At 38.2% G+C, this 23,132-nt stretch overlaps 1 protein-coding gene across 12 annotated transcripts in view; it reads right to left on the bottom strand.

Annotated features, from left to right (window-relative positions):
• The window catches only part of REV3L (REV3 like, DNA directed polymerase zeta catalytic subunit), a 166,410-nt gene that overhangs the window by 92,077 nt on the left and 51,201 nt on the right, over positions 1-23,132 (bottom strand). For 11 of the 12 annotated variants that reach the window (XM_059700674.1, XM_059700680.1, XM_059700679.1 and 8 more), the window contains 4 exons: positions 17,980-18,169; positions 11,348-11,422; positions 7,110-7,270; positions 2,121-2,217 (listed from right to left, as the gene is read on the bottom strand). In XM_059700674.1, the coding sequence (XP_059556657.1) occupies positions 2,121-2,217; positions 7,110-7,270; positions 11,348-11,422; positions 17,980-18,169 (523 nt within the window). The remainder of the gene's footprint in view (positions 1-2,120; positions 2,218-7,109; positions 7,271-11,347; positions 11,423-17,979; positions 18,170-23,132) is intronic. The other variant, XM_059700678.1, reaches the window with a different exon arrangement.

Raw genomic sequence — 23,132 nt, 5'->3', positions numbered from 1 at the left:
TAAACTACATAAATTATATTTATGTAGTTAAAAATGAATATATTTTATGGTGGTTTATCTTCAATTGATTAATAAATCACATTTTCTTTTCATTAAATAAAAAAATAAGTCATTTAAACACTTTTTCCACCTTGCATTCTTCATAAAAATATCTACATAAAAAACATCAGTTGACATATGTGTAGTGAAAAGAGGAAAACGATAACCACCCTGCCAATACCTAATTGATTAATAAAAGGATCAAGAAAACTTGGGCAATGCTTTGTGGTATAAAACAGAAATCTTTCTGAGTTCTGTGTAGATAAAGCTATCTACACTAATAAAAGAGATAAATGGTAATTGGCGTACGACGATACCCTTTTCATTGGCTAATCAGGGCTATATGCAAATTAACTGCCAACTATGATTGGCAGTTAACTGCCAATAAGATGGCGGCTAATTTGCATATGTAGACACAATGCAGGGAGGCAAAAGGGAAAGCAGGAAGAAGCCCCCTGCCACTGACAGTGATCGGAAACCCAGGGGGGACCTAAGAGCTGGGGGGCAGGGCAAAGGCGGCCCTGGGGCCGCCTTTGCCCTGCCCCCCAGCCATGATCGGAGAATCAGGCGCCTTTGCCGCCCTGGCCAGTGATAGCAGGAAGTAGGGGTGGAGCCAGCGATGGGAGCTGGGCACGGTCGAAGCTGGCAGTCCCGGGAGCTAGGGGTCCCTTGCCTGGGCCTAAAGCGGAGCCCACGATCGCGCGGCCGCTGCCACTGCAGGTCCCCGCTGCCCGGGCCGGACGCCTAGGCCAGAGGCGTTAGGCCTGGGCAGGGGCAGAGCCTGCAACCGCAGGGAGCTGGGGGTCCCCTGCCCAGGACTGACACCTCTGCCGGAGGCCTCAGGCCTGGTCAAGGGGCCAATCCGGTGATTGGTGATGGGAGGGTGATGAGGGTCAACTCCTCTGGCCCAGGCATCAGGCCTGGGTGGGGGGCGGAGCCGGGGATTGGGGGGATATGATGGTCCCCTTGCCCAGGCCTGAAGCCTGGGTCAGAGGCATCAGGCTTGGGCGGGGGGTGGAGCAAGCGATCAGAGGGAGATGGGGGTCCCCTGCCCAGGTATGATTCCTGGGCCAGAGGCCTCAGTCCTGGGCAGGGGCCAGAGCCAGTGATCGGGGGGAGATGGGGGTCCCCTGTCCAAGCCTGACACCTCTGGCCGAGGCATCAGGCCTGGGCAAGGGGCCGATCCTGCGATTGGAGGGTGATGGGGGTCAATGCCTGAGGGCTCCCAGTATGTGAGAGGGGGCAGGCTGGGCTGAGGGACACTCCACACACACACACACACACACACACACACACCCAGTGCACGAATTTCGTGCACCGGGCCCCTAGTTATTAATAATTTTATAGGTACTGATTAAATACCTAAATATTCAAAATGTTACCTTCCCCAAAATAAATAAAAGTCTAATAAATAACAGTCAAAAGAAATCACAGATTATATTATTCATATTCAGTATGTCAACCCACTTTTTCCCACAAATATTTAATATTTAGAAAGGGTTATTTTTATTAAAAATATTTACCATTTAGTTTTTCAATTGATAGTTTATTATGTGATTTTTAAATTTATATTTTATTGATTTTTTACTGAGAGGAAGGAAAAGGGATAGAGAGTTAGAAACATTGATAAGAGAGAAACATCGATCAGCTGCCTCCTGCATACCTCCTACTGGGGATGTGCCCGCAACCAAGGTACATGGCCCTTCACCGGAATCGAATCTGGGACCTTTCAGTCCGCAGGCCAACACTCTATCCACTGAGCCAAACCGGTTAGGGCTATTATGTGATTTTTACTAGACAAGTTATAGGATATCAATTTGGAATGCACAATGAAGATGAATGTTGTAAAAAAGTATAAAAATTTACATCCAGATTTCTTTTATTAATTAGGCGATAATTAAGTATATTTTCATGGTCTCTTTTTAAAATCTATGATTCCATGTAACATACTAATATTGAAATTTGCTTTTATGAAAAATTTATACATTAAAACACCAAATATAAGATTAAAATTATGGTAAGCACTAATTTCTGAATGTAGGATATATGTAAATATGTTTTCCTTTACAACATGAACTAACCTTGGTATTTCATTTTCTTCCCACCGAAATAAGGTACCAGTAAAAGAATTTCCTTGTAGCCGGTCCTTGTAAGATCCAGTTGCATGCAATGGATCACCTGGGAGTAGAAAAATAAAACGAGATGAGTTCTAATTTGAACTTGCATATAACTACTGTTTAAGTAAAATAATATACAAACTATATGACTAGTTCCTAAAAACTCATACACACCTAGGAATGTATATATGAGCAGTTGACAGTAATGGTTCCAAACTAAGAGGGTAAAGAAGTATTTGTAATATATGCTTATGAGAGAGAAATGGTTACAAGACTTTCATATTAGAATAAAAGAATACATTTTGATGGGTATGCTTAAAATCTCATTTTATAAAGAAATATCACAATTTTTGTAGACTTTAATCCAAATTCCTAGGGTATTCTGTATAAACCTCAATCAAAATTCTAGTAGAAATCAGGTTCCAGATAAAATTCAAAACATACTATAATACCAATCCCTGAACAAAAAAGAAAATATACAATGCATTCCAGAAGTAATGGCAACAACAATGAGTGGAAACTTGGGACAAATGCAATCTGACCAGCAGCTGAAGAGGGGACATGTTTCCTTAGTTGTCCCAGTTTCAGAAACTAGGTCCTAGGGTCGTGCTTTGGAAGTAATCAACAAATTTTCTCAAATTTTCTGTGATCTCTTATGGGAATTTAAATTTGCAGATAAGAGAAAGCTTGAATTTTAATGTTATCAAGGATATTAAATCTACAATCCTCTCTAGCTAAATTTAATACTTTGATATTCTTATTTGACTAGCCTGATCAAAAATGTAATTAGGCTGAGATCAGGTATTAACATCTTTGCTATTTCAACAAAACATGCCTTGAAAACATGCAACTAATTCTTACTATAATTTGTATTTTGTTTTAGCGTATTTCCCTAAAGAACATGGAAACTCTTTAATATATTAAGTATACATGAAATATGTATTTCTTTTCAACTGTGGATGTTAAAAAATGTAATATAAAATGCTTCTGAGGTACTCAAAAATATTTATTCTATATAAGTACTCTTATATAACTCACCTTAAATACTATATCAATTAGTAATTTCTATTTTAGTTGAGAATTGATTATATAACTGAATATTAAGACAAAATTGTATATGCATGTACATTAAAATTCTTAAATCTTTTTCACTTTTGAATTTACCTCACTTTCAAAAAGACTGTTACGTACTAAATCAACTTGTCTTATAAGATGAAATGTTGTCATGCACATATATGTAATATATACATTAATTTACTGTAAGATTTACTATCAGTTCGCTGTAACCGGTTTGGCTCAGTGGATAGAGCATCGGCCTGTGGACTGAAGGGTCCCAGGTTCGATTCCGGTCAGGGGCATGTGCCTTGGTTGCAGGCATATCCCCACTGGGCGGTGTGCAGGAGGCAGCTGATCGGTGTTTCTCTCTCATCGATGTTTCTAACTATCTCTCTCCCTTCCTCTCTGTAAAAAATCAATATATTTTTTTTAAAAAAAAGATTTACTATCAGTTTAAGTGTAAGATGTCTGAAATAACATGGCAAAATAAAATACTAAAGATGATTCATCTATTTTTTTCCATGATTTCAGTATTACCTTTTATCTTATACAAAACAAAAACCTGAGGGCTATTTAGTATAATGAATTAAGATATAAATTTTATTTCATCATACTTGCAATTTCCCTTCAACTAAATTTCTTATACTTCTGCCTTCAAATTGTTCATAGTTTGAAAAAAAAATCCCTTCTAATCATCATTCCAATACTCATCTGGCTTTTATAACTAAAATAAATGGCTTACATATACTTGCTAATTCAAAATTTTCTCATGCTTTTCACCTATTAGAAACAAACTTTTGCAGGGTTTCTTTTTTTTTCTAGATAAATATGTACTTTATTTTTTAATCAAGAAAATTAGTTCTTGAAAAATTTGTTAAACATACTTTTATATTTTTAGATAGATTTCAAGACATTTAAATGTTTCCCATATTTATTTATTTATTAATGTTGTTTAAGGTATTACAAATAGTACATGTCTCTTTTTTTCTCCCACTGACCTCCCCGCAGCCTTCCTTACCCCCCAGCACTTGCCCTTGTGCCCCTGCCCCCAGTGTTTTGCGTCTGTTGGTTGTGCTTATATGCATGCATACAAGTCCTTCCGTTGATCTCTTATCCCTACAACCTTCCCCAGCCTTCCCGCTGTAGTTTGACAGTCTGTTCGATGCTTCTTTGCCTCTATTTTTGTTCAACAGTTTGTAATGTTCTTTATTATCCATAAATGAGTGAGATCATGTGGTATTTTTCACTGACTGGCTTATTTCACTTAGCATAATGCTCTCCAGATCCATCCATGCTGTTGCAAATGGTAAGAATTCCTTCTTTTTTATAGCAGCATAGTATTCCATTGTGTAAATGTACCACAGTTTTCTAATCCATTCATCTGCTCATGAGCATTTAGGCTGTTTCCAAATCTTAGATATGGTGAATTGTGCCACTATGAACATAGGGGTGCATATATCCTTTCTGATTAGTGTTTCTGGTTTCTTGGGATATATTCCTAGAAGTGGTATTACTCGGTCAAATGAAAGTTCCATTTTTTTAAAATATATTTTATTGATTTTTTACAGAGAGGAAGGGAGAGGGATAGAGAGTTAGAAACATCGATGAGAGAGAAACATCGATTAGCTGCCTCCTGCACATCTCCTACTGGGGATGTGCCTGCAACCTAGGTACATGCCCTTGATCAGAATCGAACCCGGGATCCTTCAGTCCGCAGGCCGATGCTCTATCCACTGAGCCAAACGGGTTAGGGCGAAAGTTCCATTTTTAATTTTTTGAGGAAGCGCCATACTGTTTTCCACAGGGGCTGCACCAGTCTGCATTCCCACCAGCAGTGCACGAGGGTTCCTTTTTCTCCGCATCCTCTCCAGCACTTGTCATTTGTTGATGATAGCCATTCTGACAGGTGTGAGATGGTACCTCATTGTTGTTTTGATTTGCATCTCTCGGATGATTAGTGACTTTGAGCATGTTTTCACATGTCTCTTGGTTTTCTGAATGTCCTCTTTCAAAAAGTGTCTATTTAGGTCCTTTGCCCATTTTTTGTTTGGACTGTTTATCTTCCTTTTGTTAAGTTATATGAGTTCCTTTTAAATGTTGGAGATTAAACCCTCATCGGAGATAACATTGGCAAATATGTTCTCCCATGCAGTGGGCTTTCTTGTTGTTTTGCTGATAGTTTCTTGTGCTGTGCAGAAGCTTTTTATTTTGATGTCCCATTTGTTTATTTTCTCTAGTTTCCATTGTCCTAGGAGCTGTATCGGTAAAGGTATTGCTACAACAAATGTCTGCTATTTTGTTGCCTATGGCTCTTCTAAGATTTTTATGGTTTCTCATCTTATGTTTAAGTCCTTTATCCATTTTGAGTTTATTTTTGTGTATGGTGTAAGTTGGTGGTCTAGTTTTATTTTTTTTGCAAGTATCTGTCTAGTTTTCCCAACACCATTTATTGAAGAGACTGTTTTGTCTCCATTGTATGCTCTTGCCTCCTTTGTCAAATATTAATTGAACATACTAGCTTGTGTCGATCTCTGGGTTCTCTGTTCTGTTCCACTGATCTATATATCTGTTCTTGTGCCAGTAGCAAGCAGTTTTGAGAACAGTGGCTTTTGTAGTATAGCTTGATATCTGGTATTGTGATCCCTCCAACATTGTTCTTCTTTCTCAAGATTGCTGCAGCTATTCGGGGGTCTTTTTTTATTCCAGATGACTTTTGGAGAATTTGTTCGAGGTCTTTGAAGTAGGCCACTGGTATTTTAATGGGAAATTGCATTGACTTTATAGATTGCTTTGGGTAGTATGGACGTTTTAATGATGTTGATTCTACCAATCCATGAACATGGTATACTCTTCCATTTGTTCATGTCTTCCTCTATATCTTTTTTTAGCATCCTGAAATTTTCTGAGTACAGGTCCTTTATCTGCTTGGTTAAGTTTATTCCTAGGTATCTTAATTGTTTTGTTGCAATGGTAAATGGGATTTTTAAAAAATAATTCTCTTTCTGTGAGTTCATTACTGGTGAATAAAAAAGCCATAGACTTCTGGGTGTTAATTGCCGAATTCATTTATCAAGTCTAGTAGTTTTTTGATGGGAGTCTTTGGGGTTTTCTATGTACAATATCATGTCATCTGTGAATAAGGAGTTTTACTTCTTCTTTCCCAATGTGGATGCCTTTTATTTCTTCTTCTTATGGCTAGTACTTCCACTACTATGTCAAACAGGAGTGGTGAGAGTGGGCATCCCTGTCTTGTTCCTGTGTTTAGGGGAAATAGTTTTAGTTTTTGCTCATTGAGTATGATGTTGGCTGTGGGTTTGTCATATATGGCTTTTATTATGTTGAGGTATGATTCTTCTATTCCCACTTGCTGAGGGTTTTTATCAAGCAAGGGTGTTGGATTTTGTCAAATGCTTTCTCTGCATGAATGGATATGATTATATGGTTTTTATCTCCCAGTTTGTTTATGTGGTGTATCACATTTATTGATTTGCGGATGTTGTACCATCCTTGCATCCCCGGGATAAACCCCACTTGGTCATGGTGTATGATCTAATGTGATGCTGGATTCGATTTGCTAGAATTTTGTTTAAGGATTCAGGGTTTCTTTTAGAGATACTGAAAATATTATAAATTTGACTGTGGTGATGGTTGTATAACTGTCAATATCCTAAAAACCACTGAATTTTCCATTTTAAATGTGTGAATTATACCTCAATAAAGCTGTTACAAAACAAATTTCACTTGAGATTCTTTTCCTAATAAATGCTAATACCATCTTGTGTATTTTATTCTTTACCTACGCAGCACTCGTAATATAAATGTATATTATTCTATAAATTATCAATTTCATAACTCTTGTTTCAAAGCATTAATTTGAACTTGAAAAATTAACCTTACTTTTCCTTCTTGCTTTTCGGAACTTGACAGCAGCTAGATTTATTAAGTTCATTCCATACAGATTGTAGTCAATGAAGAGCTGTAGGAGGTAGGGAATATGCGCTTCGTGAGGCTGATAAAATTTATTCATTATGGCTCCACTTTGCAAAAGTTCACATATCCTAAATTAGGGGGGAAAAAGTTATATCATAAAATTATGTTTCCTAGAATGTTAAGTGAAACAATGATTATACTAATAGAGAATAAAACACATAATATTAGCATACAAAATTTTTTACTTCAATTTTACTAGAAATTTGTATTTTATAAGAAATTAAGTTTAAATCAAGTTTTAAAGAAAGCCATGTGCTCTAAAAATGACAAAAATTTCAGTGAAGAGTATTTTGACTTCTAAAACCAATTTAATACCAACTATATTGAAAAAGCCTAAGTCAAAAAAGTTTTTTTACAATAAACCTTTTCTTTTAAAAATTAAGAAAATTTTTTTAAAAGATTATACAAAAATTCTAAAGAATACATGACTCAATCCACTACTCAGAGATGTTACCATTTTAATATTTTTTACTTCTCTGAGTTGTTCTCCTACAAACAACAGGCAATTATAAATAGTGTATGTGCTATTCAAGGCAAGTATAGGAAACATCTAGAAGGGACACTAATCAGAAAGAGGTTCAGAGGTAGTTTCTGCAAAGCCTTCTTGAAGAGAAGTCTCTAAGAAGTAGACTTAATAGTAAACTGGAGATACTTTTTGTCTGAGGAAAAAAGTATTTCATGCAAATGAAATTGCACATGCAAAGTGTCACGAGAAACATGTTTCACTCTTGAACTGTAACCATTGAGTGAGGTATGGTGACAGAACTGTAGTGAGAAGGGGTGGCTAGGGAGGTAATGAGAAGTCAGATTATGCAGAGCCTATTAAGACACTAGAAGAGGTATTGCAATTTGCCTGTGAACAGCAGGAAAGTTAAATAACCAGTTTAGCTAGAGAATGCACAACACTAGGGAGAGGCTATTGTGAAAAAACTAAGATGATAGCTTTAAGGAAATGTGTTGATTCAGAAGAGATATAAGAAATAAATGGTCAGGCCTTGATAGCTAACTAGATGTGAAGGATAAGGTAGAACAGGAGTTGACAATACTGCCTAGATTCCTTTTTTTTATTTTTTAAATATATTTCATTGATTTTTTAGAGAGGAAGGGAGAGGGATAGAGAGTTAGAAACATCGATGAGAGAGAAACATCCATCAGCTGCCTCCTGCACACCACCTGCTGGAGATGTGCCCGCAACCAAGGTACTTGCCCTTGACCGGAATTGAACCTGGGACCCTTCAGTCTGCAGGCTAACGCTCTATCCACTGAGCCAAACCAATTAGGGCAATGCCTAGATTTCTTGCTTAAGCATCTAGTTGATAGTGCTGCATTTATTGAAATAGAAAGGACCAGAAGGAAACAGGTTCGTTTGGGCTTCATTTTGTGGAGGGGGAATAAAGACAAACCGAGTTTTAGACATACTGGGAATTAGGCATAATAGGATATTCAGGTAGATTTCTATGAAAATATTGGAAATAAATGATAATGAAGAGGATAAGAATAATTTTATTAACATGGTATTAAAAATGTTAGATACTATCCTCCAGATACTGTGTTAGGTGCTTTAAATGCTTAATCTCAAGTACTCCTCACTACAAACCTATGGTACCACCATCCCCATTTTAGAAATAAAGAAACTGAATCTTAGGGAGATTAAAAAGTTGTCCAAAATCACACAAATAGCCGAAACCGGTTTGGCTCGGTGGATGGAGCGTTGGCCTGCGGACTGAAGGGTCCCGGGTTTGATTCCGGTCAAGGGCGTGTGCCTGGATTGCGGGCACATCCACAGTGGGGGATGTGCAGGAGGCAGCTGGTCGATGTTTCTCTCTCATCGATGTTTCTAACTATCTGTCTCCCTTCCTCTCTCTGTAAAAAGTCAATAAAATATATTTTAAAAAAAAGAAAAAAGAAAAAACAACAACAAAATCACACAAATAAAAAGCAGTAGAGCTAAAATTCAACCGAAATTTTCTCTGCCTTGTGAGCCCTTACTCTTAACTACAATGCTGTTCTATTTATCAGTAGATTATTTGATATACTGATCAGGAGCTCTGGAGGGAAATTTAGGCTACTTATATATATGTAAAAGTCCAATAGATAAAGATTAACAAAAACAAAACCCTGGGAGCAGGGGCCAGTTCACTGTCCCTCAGACCACTGGAGGGCTGGACTATAGTTTAAAAAAAAACTATGAACAAATTCCTATGCACACTGCACATATCTTATTTTGAAGTAAAAAAACGAAACGGGAACAAATACAATATTTGTATTTGCATGTGGCCCACAGGCCGTAGTTTGAGGACCCCTGCTATAGAGTGAGGAGATAGTATAGAGAGAAAAGATAAAAGCTCAAGACGGAACACCAGAACCCCACAGATGATAAAAGAGGAACCAACAAGGTGGCATAGATATGACTGATCAGATAGGTATGAGGAAAACGAGAGGTTTATATAAAAAAACTCCACAACATTTGGAATTATTTTAAGATACTGAAAGCATTGACATGAGGTCAAAGGTAAGGACAAAAAGGTGTTAATTTGATTTAGCAACATTAATTAATGAAAGCAATTTCAGTAGAATGGTTGGGGTGGATGCCATTTGGAGTAAGTTAATGAGTGAATGGGAGGTAAGAAATTGGATACACAAAGTATAGATAAATCCTTCAGGGAGAATAGCTATGAGTATGAGTGTATGTATCATGAGTATGAATGTGTGGGGGAAGGAGCGGAAGGATAACTGATAGAAGAAAAGGTCAAAGAGGGTGGATCTTGAGCTTTGGAGGTGAGGGGGGAAATCTTTCATTGTAATAGGCATCTAAAAGGAGAGAATAAATGTACATAGAGTTTGAGGATATCTGATAGGAAATTATGAGAGCTTTATTCCAGTGGTTCTAAAACTTTTTGGTCCCAGGACCTCTTTTCACTCTTAAAAATTATTTACAGCACCAGAGACCTTTTGTTTATGTGGTTTATTTCCATTAATACTTACCATATTGAAAGTTAAAACATAACTTTTAAAGAAACTTTTCTATTGATTTTAAAACAACCCATTATGTTAATATATTATTTTATAAAAAATAACTATATTTCCTAAAACAAAAAACAATTTAGTAAGAAAAAGAATAATTGTTTCACATGTTTACAAATTTCTGTCTGTTCTAATAGAAGATAGCTGGATTCTCACATCTGCTTCTGCTCAATCTACTGTGATATTTCATCCAACCCCACACAAATATGTAGTTGGAAAAAAGAAGAGCAACTAAATTACCTTTTCAGATAAATGTCGATTTTCTCTGATACAACATAGAAAAAGAGTGGAGTGGTAATTTCTTAAAGGTTAGCAACAATGTGAAATTTGAAACCGTATCAATAACTTTTTTGTACTGTTACCTTAAAATCTATTAATATATCTTATACTTTATTTTTAAAAATATGTTTTTATTTATTTTAGAGAGAGGAAGAGTGAGGAAGGGAGAGGGTGGGAGAGAGAGAGAAATGTTTGTGTGTGTGTGTGAGAGAGAGAGAGAGGGAGAGAGAGAGAGAGAGAGAGAGAGAGAGAGAGAGAGAGAGAGAGAGAGAGAGAAAGAGAAATGTTTATGTGGGAAAGAAACTGATCAAGCTGCCTTCTATATACACCCAAATGGGGACTGAACCCACATGTGCCCTGACCAGAAATTGATAACTGAGACGGCTACTGAAATCTTCTCTATATGTGCTCTTCCCGTCCGCTATAACACTGGCTCCAGGATGATAGAGAGAATAAGCTATAGATCTTAAGAGAGATCTAATGAAAGAAGAAAAGAAAACCAAATAGAAACAAAACAAACAAAAACCCAGGATATAGAATTTTACTAAGGACTAAACAAGGAGTCAACAGGATTCTGAGATCTCTCAGAGGCCCTTCCACTCTGGCCTCACTCTCACACATTCCTCTTGCTTTGACACTGTATCTCTTGGTATTGAACACCTGGCTTGGCTAACGGAGCACTAAGATCATACATGGGAGCCATCATGTCTCCTTATCTACTTTCACAAACTCCCTAAATCTAAGACAGAAAAGGAGCAGTTAGGGGCTACCAATCAAGTATTTTTATTATTAAAATAATTAGGTGATAGTTATCCATATTTTTATTTCGTTTAACTTTGTACCTTTTCACCATTGCAGGATTGTAAAGATATATCTTCATAAAGTGTCTTTCCTTCTCATGATAACCATAAAAAGGCCTGAAATAAAAGAAAAAACGTATCAAATTATTTTCATCATTCATTGATGAAATAATGTAACTTATTGCCCTAATTTGGCTCAGCTGGCCCAATTCAGTCTTACTTATATTAAATATTACCTCACCTCCCCCCCAAATCAAACAAAAACTCCAAGACCTTTGCAATTAAACCTACCACAGGTTAATATGTACTGAAATCTGGTTACTTCTTTTAAGAAGTTTTTCATCATCATGACTCTTCAAAAGTGGCTTTTTTCTCTTTACTCTGACCATGCATGAGAAAAACTGAGGCCTATCAGGCACATTCTCATTTCCCATTTTTTTTTCTGTCAAAAACGAAAGCTCTTCATCTACAAGTCCTTTAATTAACAGCATGTATATCACTTTCCTTAATCATCTGTTTATTATTAATTTTGTAAGTTCATTAGGCAGAGACAGTTTACCTATTTATGTATATGTATGCATATACCTATTATATATATGAGAATGAAAAAACCATGGACTTACTTAGGTACCTAATTATTTTGAGGCTGGGCTTTTCTTGGGGTGTCAGCTGGAATGGGGAAAGGAAGAAACAAAAATCTACATGATAGGCAGAGAAGCAAGTCCTCAATGCAAAATGAAGTAAGTTGGGCTATCATGTTATAACATTTCAGGAGGATCTGAAACTACACCAGTACATTTGATACACAGACCATCCTTTTCAAAGATATGTAATTAGAAACAATATGTGAACAGGCATGAATTTGTAGACTAAGAAAAGTTTTATATCTGCTTAGAGTTTGTCTATAAATAAGTGGTTGATTAAATCTTTAGTTGGGTACACCCAATCACCTTTCACTTTAAAAATACTGTCCCCTTATCATGGACACTAGGTAGAACTTACATTAGGACACCACCTCTCTGTCATGTCTCAAAGTGTAGTGGACATTAAATACAGGAGAAATTTGTCAGTGAAGTCATTATTTGGAGTATATTTAAACAACTTTTTTTAGAAAGCTGTTTCAAGCTTTAGATCAGAGTCATCTGTATGATCCTATAAAACAATTTCTATTTTTAAAAAAATCCAACTATTTACCAAGGTCTGAAAGGTTCTTTATGTAACCCTTGCCACTCACTCTAATCTTACATCATACCACTCACTCTTCCTTTTTCCTCCAGCCATTTTGAATGTTTCAGCCCTTCTAACTTGATTCACTCTCAAGTAACTTGCCATTCCATTCCCTCTGCCAGGAAAGCTCTGCTCTAAACTTTGCATGACTTGCTTTCAATCTTCACTAGGGTCTCTGCTTAAACTCACCTCCTCAGAAAGGCCTTCTCTGACCATCACTACCTATCTCTTAACCTTCTCATTTCTTTGCCTTTTTTTTTTTTTTAAATAACACTTACACTTCCTGTCTAGTTTGCTGCTGTTCACCTCATTTTGTTGCTGTGAAGGAAGGGGTGAAAAAAAGACACATTAGACGAATGACCTCTCTCTCCTGTTGGCAAAATTCAACTCTTTATTCCTCCTGTTATGTTATTTTTTGTATGTATAAATATAACTGTCTGGAGCCAGATAAATGGGGAGGAAGGATTAAATCTGCATTCGTGTGGTCCATGGTATCTTTGCTTTGTTTTGGTTTTGCTAACAACCTTTAGTTTTTTATATATAGAATCTCATACTTTTAAAAACTGAATGTAAGTTAAGTTTTAAAGCTTTAAAATTCTTTGTAAATCTAGGATTCTGTTTTCTTATCTATTGCCCCAAAATATATCCTGAAAACTCTATAAATTCAGTTTTCTGTTTCTTTCCACCACGAAAGTCTATGTATAATTTACCCTGGAACTCTTACTTCCTACTGTTGGCTTTAGTTGATTTTGCCAAAATATCTCAACAGGGAAACTCTTTGAGGGGAAGAAAGTAGAAGGGAGCAGAGTTTGAGGGTAGATATTTTTATCATTACTAGAAGCCCAGTGCATGAAATTAGCACGCGCGTGCGTCTGCGTGTGTGCGTCTGTGTGTCTGCATGTGTGTCTGTGTCTGTGTGTGTGTCTGTTTCTGTGTTTCTGTGTGTGTGTATCTGTGTCTGCGTGTGTGTGCGTGCGCCCACGCGCGTGGGGGGGTCCCCTCAGCCCAGCCTGCACCCTCTCCAAAATGGGACCCCTGAGGGGATGTCCGACTGCCAGTTTAGGCCTGATCCTGGCATATGGAGCCCGTGCAAGAACTGTCTTACTGTGGGGGCTCCTGGGTCACAGCCAGGCCAGGCTGCGCCCCTTCTTCCTACATTTCCCCACATACCTGGGCCTCCTCCTGCCGGGCTGCTGGGCCAGGGGAGGCTCTGGAGCTTCCACTGAGACCTTGTCAATCACCTGCATTTTGTAGAAGGTAGTCCAGAGACAAGAAGGCCCTCACCCATCTTAGCAGGGCTGTTGTGACAAAGGAAGATCGGCCTGGGGATCAGGCCTAAACTGGCAGTCAGACATCCCTCTCACAATCCGGGACCACTGGCTCCTAACTGCTCACTGGCCTGCCTGCCTGCCTGATCGCCCCTAATTTACCCCCCCCGCTGGCCTGGTCAACCCCAACTGCCCCCCCCCCCCCCCGCCAGCCTGGTCATCCCACTGCCTCCCCCGCCGGCCTAGTCTCCCCTCAATGTCCTCCCCACACCCCGCCAGCCTGGTCACCTCCAACTGCCCCCACTGCCAGCCTGGTCGCCCCACGCAGCCTGTTCGTTCATCCATTTGGTTGTTTCAGTTGCGCTGGTCGCAGAGGCTTTTATATATATAGATATCCAATAATTAGAGTTAGTTCTTTAATATAACAAGAGGCCCAGTGCACAAATTCGTGTTTGAGTGGGGTCTGGCCAATCTGCCCTGATCGGGCCGATTGGGCCAATCAGGCTGGGCCAGCCAAGGGGAGGGGCCTCGGGCAGTTGGCTGGCCAGCCCTGCCCCCTGGCCAAAATCCTGGTTGAGGGGATAATTTGCATATTAGCCTTTTATTATATAGGATGAGAAGGAAAATGAGCACAGATAGGGACAAATCTCAGTTAATTAACTTAGATCAACTTAAAATCTCTTTATGGGTTACTTTCTAGAATCATGGTAGCTAAGTATCAAAACTGAAGCTATCCTACTTTAGGCACATCATGGGAAGGAAGGGTTCTTTGGAAAAGACAGAAAGCAGCACAAAGAGGAGACCAAACATGACATGGACTGACTCCCTAAAAGAAGCCACAGGCAGGGTCCACAGGCGCTGGGCAGGGCTACTGAGGATAGGACACTGTAGACATCACTATTTGTACAGTCACCAGGAGTCCAACTAACTCAGTGGCTCCTAACACACAAGTGGCCAGGAATCTCAGAAATAAGCCCAAGGTCCTGTCATCTTAATCCAGCTCAGGATAATGCATAGTCTAGGAAGACTGGAATTAAATCTTGCACAAATTTTAATTTGGTAGCTAGATACAACTTTGTCTATCTTAAAGAATAGGGAGTACGGAAGAAGTAAAGGAATCACAGAAGCTAGAATGTATGGTAAGGGAAAAGGGGGGTGTAGGTTAAGAAAAAGGAATTCAAAAAATATTGAAATACGAGAAAAAGGAAAATGGTAACCATAAATTAGATTGAACAGCTCATCTTTTGTGCCAGGTATCCAGATTTGTAACTCAAAAATATGGCAATGCCTTTAATAAATGCCCATCAAAAATATAAAAAGATTAATGACTGATTAGTCATTTCATTAGGCAGTTTGGAAATTCAACTTTGAAATAAGAGTATGGATAGGAAAGTTTTCAGAAACCACTAAACATAAAAAAGTTAGAATATAAAGCTGATGATTCTCTTTAACATTATTATTGCTGTCATAAGATGGGTGTCATAAGATAGTTATTGAGCCCTATCTCACCAGGTGCTAGGCATATAATGATGAACAAGACAAACATGGTAATTTTTCTCATGAAGTTTACCTGATGGTGGGAGAAACACAAAAAATTAAAATCATTACAAACTCTAATGAGTGCTAAAGAAAACAAAGAATGGGCTGAGATACAGAATAATAATAATAATAATAATAATAATAATAATATAATAATTATAATAATAATAATCTATTTTAAGTAAGGAAGCCAGAGAAAATTTCTCTGGAGAGGTGAAGGATGTGAAGGATTGGAGAAGGATAGAGAACTCAAGGAAAGGAAACTTCATGTAGAAAGGTGGGAAGGAGCTTGGCACATAAGAGAAACTAAAAAGACCAATGTTCCTGGATGGAACATGGTGAACAAAGTTACAAAGATAGCAGTGATGCTATTGTATTATTTAATGGGACGACTAGATATAGGCATGCCATTAATACAGCTTTGTGAAAAAGCTGCATTTAACCTTCTCCAAGTCTACTGCCTGCTGATTGATGGGGGAAAAGACTGGATAAAGGCAGTTTAGGCAAATGCCCAGTAAGATCTAAGTGACATGGGAAAATGCTTGCCTGCCAATCATATCTGGAAACAGGTAATTGGCCAGAATGGGTATGGCCACTGCAAACGCATGAAATCTAGATAAATAACTTCTAGACAAAGGAGCCACTCTCTCTTGGCTCCAGGGTACCTGGCTCCTGTAACTTAAGTTAAAAGGGCACACTCCCTACATGGTGCATGACCATGTTGGACTCCACAAATGGACTTTAATTTGGCCTGAATGCTGAACCACACCAGGCTGCAACATGGAATGAAAACTCTGGACACTGGCCTTATTTCTGGCTCTGCTAAACTCCCAGCTTCCCCCCTCTTTCAGGACTGGCTTGGGGGAAATGGAACCAGAGAAATGTAACTCCACACCAATAAATCTTCTACCACCTCTCATCCTCCCATGGAACTGCTTCTTTCAGTGGCACCCCAAAACCTTCACCTCACTCCCATGATGAGTGACTGGGGAGTTTAAGTCTCTGGTAACAGCAGGGATCAGATCACACAGGCAGTGGTTAGAAGTTTAAATTTTATTCTATGAACAGTATGAAACCACTCAGGATTTTAAATTTAAAAGGATCCAATTTACACTGTAAGAAGAGTAATTTTGTGGTTTTAGACAAGAACAGAAGAAGGGAATTCAATTAAAAGGATACTGTGGTGGTCCAGAGGAAAGCCTAGATTAAGGTAGAAGTATACAGATTTATGATCTCTACTTGGATTTCATACAGACATAACAAACTCATGTTCCAGTATAAGCTCCAAATCTTTCCTACCAGTCTGCTCTACCTGCACCTTCCTTTTTTTTCCTTTAAGACAGACTCAAACTTATGTAGCCATCCTTGGTTCCTCTCAAAACCCTCATCCATTTAGAGAGCCAATATTGTTGAATCAACCCTCAGAAGCTGACCACTTCTCACTACTCCCCTGCTATCACCCTAGTGCCAGCCACTGTATTTTCTCACCCAGTATAATGAAACAGAGTCCTAATGCTTTCCCTGCTTCTATTCCTATTACTCTACGATCTATTCTTAACATAGTTGCTAAAGTAATCCTTTTAAGCTTAAGCTAAATCATGGTTGCTCAAAGTCATGCAATAGCTCAGAGTAAAAGCCAAAGTCCTTGGAACAGCCTATCGCAGTATTTCTCATGCAACAGAATCATCTGAAAGGCTTGTTAAAACACAAATTGCTGGGCCCTGCCATCAAAATTTCTGATTCATTAGGTCTGGAGTGGAACCCAAGAATGTATTTGGACGAAGTTATCAGATGTGTTAGTCCAAGTCTTTTGAGAAGTAGATACCAAAATGTACAAGAAATTTATTAGGGGAAACACCTGTGAGAGATAATGAAGAGGAACCCAGAAGAGGCTGGGACAGCCTCCAGACTTAGATAAAGCTGATGTTGGTGATCCTGGAAAGCAAAGTACAAAACCATGCTTTGAGAACCACTGGTCAACATGATCTCCATCCTCTCATATCTCTCTAACCTCATTTTATCCTATTCTACTTTCCATCCTCCATTCCAGACACCTGCCTCCAAGCTGTTCATACTCAGATCTTCCCTTTATTACCCTATATAAAACTGCCACCAGTGCACTTCCCCACCCTATACTGATCCTTCTTATCCTGTTGTACATCTTTTGTTCTAGAGTACTAATTATCATGTAATAAATAAATAAATAAATAAATTTAATGTCAGATCTATTGGTTATTTTCTGTTTCCCATTACTAGAATATAACCTACATGGGACAGAAATCATTGTTTTATTCACCAATATATCCCAAATGCCTAGAGCAGCTCCTGGTACACAGAGGTGCTTAATTAATATCTATAGCATGAATGACATGAATTTCTACAGTTTTAGAAAGCAGAGAAATGGAAAAGGTTAAAACAATAATCACTGTTAACCATCTATATTTTATTGCTTCAGTGCATCAGATGAGAAGTAAAAAAAAAAAATGAAGAGTATATTTTAATTGGATATGTTTTCTTTTAATTAGAATGGCAATAGAAATACAGATAAATAGGAGCTCCAGTGGCGCAATCGGTTAGCGCGCGGTACTTATAAGAAATACAGATAAATAAAAAATTTAAAAGATGATATCATATACTTACATTCCTGATACTAATGACACTTTGAACACGTGCTGAGTAGTGGAAGATGGAGTGCCTAAAGCCACATTAAGTGCTCTGTCGATACTGAATGCCATCTGAGAAAGATAGCTTTCTGGCTGCTGTCCATAACCATCGTATGGCACATAGAGGTAAGGAAAGATGCCATGTAGATGAAGACATGTCTTCTGACCTAAAATGTAACACATTATAAACTTTAGTCTTAGATACATTTAAAAATTTCAACAGTACAAAGCTCAAAATCATGTCATTTAAATGTTCTATGACAATAGATTATCTAAGGTAAGGGTTGAAGAAAACTAACCCATAATTAAAGCCACCTGTATTAACTATATTTTACAACAGAACATCTAGGAGCATTTTATAAACATTAGCAGTATAGTATGATTTAAGCAGTAGTTTTGGTGGAAGAATGTTTGAATATTCCACCCTCACAATCTAACTAGTTTTATATACTTTGCTGAATCACCCTATAATACGACTTGGCACAGGGTTATGAAGCTTATAAAAATTCACTGAAAGTCAACTAAATAGATCAATGAATGTCTACCTTGGCATAAATATTTTCAAACAAGAGACTTCCCTAAGATAGAGACAGCTCTTGGTGAAAGGAGAAGGTAAAAATAGTTTTAGTGTGTGTGAGAAGGGAATGGGGAAAAAAAACAGACAAAAACAAATCACAAGAAAATCTGATCAGTTGTCTGTAATGGACTTCTGGATATCTAAATTGCATATTTGATGGAGTGGGACACAGGAGACACAATGAGAGGAGAAAGAAACAAGCACGCACACTTCTCAGAGAGCCATTATATCAGGCAAGGTGAAGAAGGGGTAAATGGTGATTTGCCAACAGACAATCCGGCACAGTCATGATAAAGAAAGTAATATGAGTAAGAACTCACAAAAGAAGTGCTACAGAAACAGTAATGTATCAGTGACAAGGTTAAGTAACAACAGCAACAACAAAAAGCAGAGGCACCACTACTCTCATGATCTGGCAGAGCTGTCTGGAAGTGGTTCCTGTCCCCTGAGAACTGTCCCTAGTTCCCTTTACATCCATTCTATTTATCTAATTTCACATAGAGAGGCGAGCAGCAGTGATGGAAGAACACATCCATTTTTCTCATGCTGTCACTCACTATTCCTGACGTTCCTGCCAACACAATCTCATGCTTCTTGCCCAACCGCTATACTACTCTGTTTCACTGGGCTTTTTCTTTTGGTAGGAAAAGAACTGTTTGATTACTAGTTCCTAAATATAATTTAGAATGACTTATATAAAATGTATAGAAAATTGTTCTATGTTCTGTTGTTAACTGTGTTTATACTTTTCACAATGAGTAACACCAGCTTGTCTTATTCTGAAGGTACATTATAACAGAATTAATAAATCTGGAAATTATAGCACAAAGTAGAGCAAAACTAGAAAGATAAGTAACATAATGGAATAAGATCAATATCCTTCTGAGTGCAGTACTCTGATTTGAACTATCAACTTTCCACACTCTTGAAAGAATTACAAGCTGTTAGACCAATTTCAGTTTCTATTTTTAGCAGCAGTTATGCTACTTAGTATCAAGGTAATAAAAAATATTTTCAATTCAAAGCAAATTCTTCAGCTAGTTTTATTTCTAAATATGACATGGTACTATTTCCTAACTATTGCAGTTTTTAAATTCTTTTAAAAAACATGTTTTTGTTGATTTCAAAGAGGAAGGGAGAGGGAGAGAGAGATAGAAACATCAATAATCAGAGAATCGTTGATCGGCTGCCTCCTGCATGGCCCACACTGGGGATCGAGCTAGCAACCTGGGCATATGCCCCTGACTGGGAATCAAACCATGACCTCCTGGTTCATAGGTCGACGCTCAACCACTGAGCCATTCTGGCCAAGCTTTTAATTCTTCGAATAGAAAAAAAAAAAAAATTCAGTTATAGTGAGTCTTAAAAAAATATAATTAATTGGTTTACTGATGATCTACTTGAATACTTTTTAAACATCTCATGAAAAAAACATTATAACCATTACCCTTCTGGATATAACCCACAATTTGGTTAAAAGAAACTGGCATGGTGAAGCATGGGATAAGAAAAATGGAGAGACAGATAAGTATTCCCTTTTAAGTTGACAAATCTAAGATCAGTGATTACTGAATTACTAGTACAACGGTATATTTATAAGAACTATTGTAAGTTCCTAAAATATTAATTTTACAGTCCATATATTTTAATAGAAATCTGGGTAAATTTAAGAGACCCAATCATACCATATGATTTTTATTAATGATTTATTTATAGGAAGGGTGTTCACAAAGTTCACATATTTTTTTTTCTTTTTGTTTCTTTTTTTTCATTCTTGTTATTCTTTTCTTCTTCTTTTAAAGTTCACATATTTCATTTTCACATCTCCTGTGAAGTAGGCACCAGAGGAATTATCTTTCTATCTATAGACTTTGGAACTACAATAATTTGTGGTATATGACTTAGGGGGGAAAAGCAGAAATGATTTATTCAGCAGGCACTGGACTAAGTGCTTTAAATATATTTCTAAAACTTAGAATAACCTTGCAAGTATTATAAACTTTAACTTTCCTAAAGTCACAGAGATATTAAGTAACTGAATCAGGATTTGAAAACAAATTAATAAAAATCTAAAATCAATGCTTTTTCCATTTAACTATGTTGGTTCAAGTTAATGTTGTCTTCCTTAATCCTTAATTTCCCAGTTCTTATTTTGTCCTAAAAATACCTGTTTCCTTATCTGACTCTCTCCCAAATTCTTTGGGAGCTGGTGCTGTGTTTGAATGGTCATAATATCCCCAGGACCCAGCACAAACACATAGTAAGTGCTAAACAGACATATCCTATATAATAAATGGGTAATATGCAAATAGACTGAGTGGCAGAACAACCGAACAACCAATCAAAGTGTAATATGCTAATGATATGCTAAGGCTGCTCAACTGCTCGCTATATGTGCACTGACTACCAGGGGGCAGACAGTCACCTGGTTGACCAGTCACTATGACATGCACTGACCATCAGGGGGCAGACAGTCCACCGGTCGACCAGTCGCTATGATGTGCACTGACTACTGGGGGGGCAGATGCTCTGACCGAGAGGTTAGCTTGCTGCTGGGGTCTGGCCGATCAGGACTGAACGAGATGGGCCGGACACACCCTGGGGCCTTCCCGCGGTCCCTCCCCGGCCCGATTGTGCACCAGTGGGGTCCCTCAGCCTGGCCTGCACCCTCTCGCAACCCAGGACCCCTCGGGGGATGTCCGAGAGCCAGTTTCAGCCCGATCCCGCAGGCCACACCCCTTGGGAGGACACCAGACGCAGGGCTTATGGCTGGTGAGTGCTGCAGCAGCAGTGCAAAACTTTCCGCATCGGGACTGATTGGGCGCGAGCCCCCAGCAGGCACAGTGGGGATGGGATGAGCAGGAGTGGCAGGTAGGAGCTGCAGGCGGTGTTGAACTGCGGGTTTCAGCCCAATCCCTGCAGGCCACCCAGAGGGACCCCACCAATGCACAGATTCGTGCACCAGACCCCTAGTATTAAATAAATGAATAAACCCTCAGCAAAACAATAACTGCTTAAGGAAAAAGACTGAATATCTGAAAAAAAAATCTATAAAAACAGGGAATCTGATACAACTAATGGAATTACCAGCAGGATTACCATAAAAAGTATAGGTATTATAAAGCATCCCCAGCTTATTGCACTTTCCTACCATGAATGACCCAAAGTCCCATGCAAAGCTGTAGTCACTGCATCCAAACAAGTGTACCTTCCTCTGGTTCTCCAGCAGCTGGTGATAGTTCAGTGTCTTACTCACCACCCTCTCTCAATGATAACCCCCTGAAGAAAAACTACAGCATAGAAAAAAACTCCTGGCCTAGCACTAATGACTCTAATACAGAAGAGTATCATAGGATATAATGAGAAACGAGATAAAATAAGAAACTTTCAAAAAGATACATAAGGAAAGAAAATGTGTAAAAACAAATGTAAGAGTCAATTTCTTTTTAGCAGTATTATGTCTTTGATTATTGTAAAACTTGTAGTTCTATAATAGCACTGTTCTGTCTTGATAAAGATATACTTCCCTCCATCAGCTTTACCCCTCAAAAATGTGTGGAGCCACATGCTGTAAGTCCCTTAGAGATAAACTAGTCTACCATAAGTTAGGATTATGTCCAGTTGTGAGAAAATGCCCTAAAATCAGTGGCTTAGGTATTAAATTAGTGGCTTCTCTAGCATAAAAGATATCCAGAGGTAAGTAGTTGGTCAGGTTTAGTGACCTAATTAAGAGGAACCTTTGGCTTTAGGCCTGAGGCTTTTCCTATACTCCAAGGAGTTCCAAACACAGTTTTAAAAGAATATTTTTATAAAATTAGTGAAAGCTGTGCCATTTTGAAACATTACTAGATGATTTGAGGTTCTTTTTCTTATAAGAACCTCAAAATTGATACTTAGAGAAAGGAAGGGAGAGGGAGAGAGAGAAACATTGATGTGAGAGCAGAACATCGACTGGTTGCCTCCTGCACTCCCCCAACTGGGGATTGACCAGTGCACTCAAACAATCTCCAAACAACTGAGCCACACTTCCCAAGGCTCATTTGAGATTCTTAAATGATTTAGGATTATTAGCTATTTCTAGGTAACATATGGATGCAAAGAAAGAAAATAAGGCTACTTTCTGAATGCCCCCCTTATGGTCATGCCAAACTGAATTAAGGCAACAAGTCCAGTACGAATATGGATGATTTCTGGGAGAATAAGTCTATATACATAGGTTTCTTTTTTGTTTGTCTGTTTGTTTTTGTGATATATATATATATATATATATATATATATATATATATATATATATATATTAATATTAATGATGGGAGAGAATCATTGATCTGCTGCCTCCTGCATACCCCCCACTGGGGATCAAACCCGCAACCCGGGCATGTGCCCTGACCAGGAATAGAACCATGGCCACCTGGTTCATAGGTCGATGCTCAACCACTGAGCCTCACCAGCAGGGCTGTATATAGGTTTCAAAAAATTTTCAAGAGTTTGAAATTTCTTTTAAAAAAATATTTTTATTGATTTAGGAAGAGAGAGGGAGAGAGAGATAGAAA

Source organism: Myotis daubentonii, chromosome 6 (assembly GCF_963259705.1).
Source record: "Myotis daubentonii chromosome 6, mMyoDau2.1, whole genome shotgun sequence".
NCBI lineage: Eukaryota > Metazoa > Chordata > Mammalia > Chiroptera > Vespertilionidae > Myotis > Myotis daubentonii.
The sequence above is the reverse complement of the archived record's forward strand: the minus strand, read 5'-3'. Positions and strand labels throughout refer to the sequence as shown.